Source organism: Fukomys damarensis, unplaced genomic scaffold (assembly GCF_012274545.1).
Source record: "Fukomys damarensis isolate Sample0158 unplaced genomic scaffold, DMR_v1.0_HiC HiC_scaffold_16, whole genome shotgun sequence".
Lineage (NCBI taxonomy): Eukaryota > Metazoa > Chordata > Mammalia > Rodentia > Bathyergidae > Fukomys > Fukomys damarensis.
Genome location: NW_022900928.1, coordinates 110,765,282 through 110,771,867, shown reverse-complemented (window position 1 = coordinate 110,771,867; position 6,586 = coordinate 110,765,282). Strand labels below are relative to the sequence as shown.

The 6,586-nt window shown below is 35.6% G+C and overlaps 1 protein-coding gene across 1 annotated transcript in view; it reads right to left on the bottom strand.

Annotated features, from left to right (window-relative positions):
* Window positions 1-6,586, bottom strand: part of Cps1 (carbamoyl-phosphate synthase 1) — a 159,930-nt gene that overhangs the window by 26,715 nt on the left and 126,629 nt on the right. The window contains exons 27-29 of the mRNA XM_010616046.2: window positions 2,995-3,189; window positions 2,508-2,575; window positions 860-935 (exon numbers count right to left, since the gene is read on the bottom strand). Coding sequence (XP_010614348.1) covers window positions 860-935; window positions 2,508-2,575; window positions 2,995-3,189 — 339 coding nt within the window. The remainder of the gene's footprint in view (window positions 1-859; window positions 936-2,507; window positions 2,576-2,994; window positions 3,190-6,586) is intronic.

Here is a 6,586-nt window from a genome sequence, read left to right as displayed (position 1 = left end):
TAACCATTCTTCCTTACCCAAACATCCCAGAGGAGCAACAATCCATACTTTCTATCCCTCTTTGAAATGCTTCTTATTTCCTTTTCCCTCCAAATTCTACTTGCCTAATATCAAACTCTTCTCTGTGACTTGATCTTTTTTTTTTTTTTTTGCTTTTAATCCTAACTAGCTTTCACAAGCTTTTAAAAGGACAACATTACTTTCATCCTCTACAGTACAAGGTCTGAAGATCAATAACCCCACTGGGTAAATCTTAAATGGATTCACACCAAGGTAATGCAAAAAAAAGAAAGTAAAAGCTAGGGGCAGTGAAGGGAGGTGCATAACTCATCACAAAATTTAAAACATTTTTATTAAGTCGTAAATGAAATATGCCAAAATGAGAAGAAAATCAATAGATGAGTGAGGAGATTCACTATTCAAGTTACATGGTTGACGAACCTGAAGTCCCCAGGTATGAGAATTTAAAATCAGGAAAGCTTTCATTGGTTAGTGTTGAAATGAGTGGGCCACCATTGAGACTAGGAATACCAAGAATTATTCGACCAGTGCCTGAGTCTCAGGAACAAGATACCTATCCAGCCTTCAGCAAGAGTGCTTATCCTTTTAGATCCTCGGAGTCTGAAAATGTACAAATATGTTTTGACCAAACATGCACAGTTCTTCCTCTTCTACTAACCATTAGAATCTAGTTAAAATTTAAAGCTTTTAAGTTTACTCATTCTCACAGAGACTCATAGGTAGAAAGAGAAAGAACAGAAAACCATCCTACCAGTGTGGTGCAAAGGAAAACAGCACATAAAGTAAAACAGCAATTAACAAAAGAGGTCAAAGTCAACGGGAGGAAGTTGGATCCTACCTGAGAGACTCTGGTGGCCTCCTCCAGGAATCTTTTCATCTCATCCTCAGAGAACACTACATTCATGGCAGACCCGCTGGGAAAGGAGTTCAGGAAAGCAGGTTAGTGTCTCTTACCGCTGCAAAAGTAAAGCATGCTCAACCTGACTAACTCTCAGAACAGTTCTAGGAACTCTCTAATTCAAGTCCGTGCTTAACAGGAAGGCATCTTTCTTTAAATCGAGACTTTAATCAATCACCTGGACAATCAGCCAAAACTGGCACCAGAATTAGGGAAAGGTCCAAAGGGAACCCTGCTTGCTCTAGAGATCATATTTCCCCAAAGTTTGCTCTTTCTGTTTTATTAAGTGCCTTACGGGTTCCAAGTAGTTCTTAAACTTTAACAGGATTCAGCGCGAAACCTAATTTCCCTTAATCCTGTTTTTTCCAGAGTTCATTATCAACAAGTATTCTTAACCCACTGGGGTACACAGTCAAAGCAGGTCATTCTTCTGCCTCCATTGTAGAAGTATCAATTATTTTTAGTAACATTTGCAAATATAATGTACTGTAGCTGATTGAAACTTATTCAACTGTGTCATTCCTTCCAAATACTTAAGAAATAATGCTATCTGAAATCAATTTACTCTGAATTCTGACATTTCTAAAATGAGATGGGAGGAAGCATGGAGGAGCAATAAAAGGAAGGTAAAATAAGGAAGAAAAATTACTTTCCACTTTCTTTTGAAAGTAGTCTTTACTTTTCCTATTTCAAATCTCTGTATAGAGAACTTTAATTGCTTCACTGCTTAAGAGAAGAAGGCTAGAACTATAATGGTGATAATTCAGAGTATAAAAAATTGGAACAAATACATAGGTTGCAAAATGGAAAAGGAATTGCAATAGTCAAAGCTGTTTCTGCCAATCCTTTCTTTAAATGTCTACATGTTATTTAAATTAATTTACTTTACTTCCTGAAGGAAGTAGTATTATACTGTGGTTTACACAAAACATAATTTCAATAAAAACAGAAAGTTTTCCACCTCATTTGAAATTTTTCATTATTTTAAAAGATCCCATCTCAAATTCCATTTACACTTTCAAATTGTACACAGCAAATTGTATTTCTCTTATTATCCCCTGTTCAGTGAAGTGGTTCCTTACATGTGGTAATATCTGAAGGGAGCAAGTGATAATTCACAACTCCTCACTTGATAGTAGAACCTAGTTTCAACATTTAATATAAAAGATCCTCATTTCTCATGTTCCTCATCATAACTCATCTGTTAAAAACTCTGATCTCAAAAATTCAAAATTCCAAAAACAAAAGCACTATCAGAAGGTGCTGATAGTTAAAGAGAAACTGGGTATCAGAAAACATGTGGGGGCGAGAGATGTTCCAAGTTTTTTTAACTGTCCTATCTTTTTCATGTAAAACTATCCTGGTTGCTTATAGATGTAGGAAAGTCATCTCTTCCTATTGCCACCCTGGAAAGGAAAACTTTTTAGCCAAAGGACCACACATTGGTCCTCAAACTGTCTGTGATGGTTTGGAGGCTACAGCTGAATTTACGAATTACTACACATCAAAGCCTAGTGCTATTAATATACAGCACGCATTTCTGTATCTCCCAATTTTTTAATCATTGTCTCAGAAAACAATATATTACCTCAATACATAGGAAGGTCTCAACAAGCAGGGGTAGCCCACAGACTTTGCAAATTCCAGTGCTTCATTCTAATTAATAGAAATAACAACAAAAATGTGTGAATAGTTGGAAATATGCAATAAATATGCAGACTGGTTATCTTTAGATCAAGGGATAACCTAACTCTATTCTTTCTCTCAGTAGACTCCATTAAAATGTAAATTGGACATTGAGATACATAAAATTCCTAGTTTCTAATTCTAAATATCAAATCTAGTTCAAAAATAGTTTGAACTTCTCTTCATTGTCTGAATCTTAATGAGAATACTTCTATCTATTTATAACAAGCGTTCAAGTAAAATCATGGAAATACAGCAACTTTACAGTATCTTCACTCAGCCTAGTGTGCATTCTATCTGCCCTCTATTTAACATTTCCACTAGTTAACATTCAGATTACAATTCTTCAAGAAAGAATACTAAAGAGACACATTTGTTCCTCTCCATACCAAAGTATTCACAGCTTTCCACGGTGCCTGATCCACCTTCAGCTCATCCAAGACAGCTGAGAAAATAGAGCGGTCCTCAGCCCTGTCGATCTGCAGTGGGCTCGTACCCATGATCTTGACGCCATTCTTGTACAGAGGGACTGCCAGGTTGTTTGGAATCTGACCCCCAACAGATATGATGCAGCCACTGCATGCCTGGAAAAGACATCCACAATATCAGCCACTGGAGCGACTTCGTCGGGATGGGCAACTGTGCTGCCGTTCCCACCATTCCTTTACTGAAAATGCTCAACCTCCTTGTGCGATTTTCATCTCTCATATCAAGGGACAGGATGAACTTGTATCACAAAAAGATAAATGAACTTAGTTTCTGACAATTATAGGCTAAAATCTATGCAAGATTTCCATAAAGCTACCCATGAATATCACGTCAGGCCACTGCATGTGCGGCAATTCAAACACTCAGGTTGGTGAACTGGCATCATGCACTCCACTCTAGGACCAATACTTTCTGGATCACTGTCATTCTTTCCTAAATGGCTGCTGATTTCTCTCTCCTTCCAACATTCACCTGTCCTGTACCCCTTAAGCCCAGCACTTTATATTCAAATACAGGACTGCTTCGCCAAGTTACTCTTTCACTCGGTTTTCCCACAGTAAATATTGCCTAGAGAATGAGAATGAAGTATAAAGTCTTTACTTTCAGTTCATTTAAGCCTTTGAATCTTATCTATCATCACCCCACTCTGGCCCAGAGAGAAAATTCTATTCAATAACCCTACCTACGAGCACGCTCCCTAGCAAACTGCACCCCCAAAACTTCTTTGGCTGACGCATCCTTCCTTTTTCTCTCTTCTCATTTACCCAGCCTCTAATCACAGTTAAGTTACAGTTCAGTCCCCAACTCTGATCATCTGAACCACTCCTGTCCTTTGCTGCCGACTTGGCACTTGTCCCCATTACTCAGGAATTGAATCGAGTGCCTAGTTCTTTCCGACTTGTTGTATAAACAGAGCGTGAATCTTTAACCTTAATTCAGATGTAAGATTTCTTTACTTAAAACCAAACCTTCCATGAGCAGTGACAATTTCAAGATAAAAAAATTAGTCCACTAAATCTTTAAGTTCCCTAAAAGTGGCATTTTACTACTGAGAAGGAGCCAGGCGTGTTGGCGGGGGTTGGATTTGCAGTGGGAAGTGCCTCCTCATCTTTGTCCTCTCTGTGACCATCTACCACCCAGAGATTGAGTCTCCCTGCCTACAATAACAGTGTAACAATCCTTTCCCACTGCACACAACTGCTGTGTGTGTGTGAAACAAGATGATAAATATTAAAGTCTTATAATAAAGACAAAAAAGGTATAATAGATAATGCAAAATAGGAAGAAAGGTGCAAAGGGGAAGTAGGACCGGTAGGGAAAAAGAAAGAGGGGAATGGAATTAATATGAGAAGAAGAAAAAATGGAAACAAAGTCTTTGTAGATAGGGAGGGGTAGAGGGGTTGAAGGGAGGGCAGGAGAACAGGGAAAAAAATAAGAACCAAAATGGATTATGTAAAGGTGCAAATTTCCAATGATGAATGTCATTATGCTGTATACCTTAAATGCACCAATAAAATTAATTACTTTTTAAAAAGTCATATATGTGTGTGTGTTTATAAATAAGACATGATTATAACTGTCAAAACTATTGTAGCCCATTAAGCATGGCCTAATTTGTTTTCCCTAATGACTCACTAATGAATATTAGTAGAATTTCCAAAGTGATAGATAATGTACCAAATATATTTTTACCATTATTTGGGATTGTTCTGAAATATTCTTAGAAGGTATGAAGCTAATTTCTCTCTGATGAAGCAATTACAGCATTACGTAAACAAACACCCTGAAACTAACTGCTTAAAGGCATTTTAAACAGTACCAAAAATAATAATACAATATTCTGCATATTTATAAATGTGCTTAAGATACTTTTATCATAGTTTTAAATTGTGTCCAATATACATTTTTGCAATTTCTTTAAAAAAATAACTATTCCCTTTACCATACCCTTTTTTATTATCTTTGGTGTATTAGCAGTGTTATTAAGTTGCAGGGGCTTAAAAGCAAATACAGGTAGATGTATACAAAAAAGATTTTTATTTGAATGATTCCAAAATAATTTTTGAAAATTGAAAGATAAGTAGGAAAAGTTAGAGTCACAGACTTCAGGAATTTAAAGTTGAATCATAAACCTTTTTAATAAAAGCATCAATATTTTTCAAAGTAGCTCTTTTAAATTGAATTTTACGTTCTGAGAAAATATCTTTCAAGACAAGAATAATAACTGCAACCTTTTATTGAGGAATTTGCTATGGATTTTGGACTAATGTTTTGACCTTCACAGTATACCTTTGAGGTGGATATTGATAATCCTGGTTTACAGCTATCAAAACAGATGAAGTGACTTGCCCATATCTTTACCTAGCAAATAAAAAGCTCAAGTCTGGAATTGAGCTAGGCCCTCTCAAATTCAATCCCACAGATTGTAAAGAAGCTATGATCAAGTAATAAATATAATAATCATATATGGTCAAGTAATATACCAAATATTCAAATCAGTCTAACTCTACTTTTATGACTATTTTCTACTGTGGTTAATGTTAGAAGATAAGAAATGTGCTATTTATTTCTCCAACATTCTTTTGGAAAAATGGTAAATAAAAGAACTTTTGATGCAAATCTGAATTTTTATCATTGATCTCTAGATATATAGATCATAACTGGAGGATAAATCACGCCTACAGGAATGGGACAGAGTAAAACTGCAATGCCATAGTACAGATTTTGCTGATATGGCACAAGGGATTCAGTATACAAACATACTTGCTAGATGAGGTTAACGTCAAACAGGTTCATGGAAGAATTCTATCTTAAACTGTACTGTGTGTGCATGTATATTTTTTTTTCTTTGCTAGGGTCTCAAGCATGGCAAGAATGCAGTCTACCACTGAGCTTCAGTCTCATTTCCATACCATTTTTGTTATCTTAGTTGCCTATTTTTTAAGCCTAATATCATTAAGATGAAGTAATACAAGAATGTTTCTGAGACAATATGCAAGCTGCAGTCACAGCATAAATTTATTTTGGACACTAAGGAATTAAAAGAAAATGCTTTCAAATTTATGTGAGATCATCTTATTTTCTCCACCACTGATCATTTTGGTTAGTACTGATTAAGTGCTATATTTTATGCGAAATGCAATGTGAGAAAATGTATCTTACTAATATAGGTAGCATTTCCTTCATTAAAAATGGCCCTGATTTTTGCAATTGGATGGACAGTCTCCAAACTTATAAAATTCCATTATTTATACATCTGCCAATGGGATCACGCTTTATATTACAGTAATTAAAATTTTAGTACCATATGTTTAAATTCCAGGTAGAACCTTAGGATTATATTTAATTTAATTAAAACAAATGGTACAAATGAACCCCAATTCTGTTTAGAGTCATGTTTTCCCTAGTGAGTTTTGCCTATCACTAATTAATGTCTGTAATTATTTCATCTATTCACTCCTTGTGTTACCAGATGTACCTATATATATATAT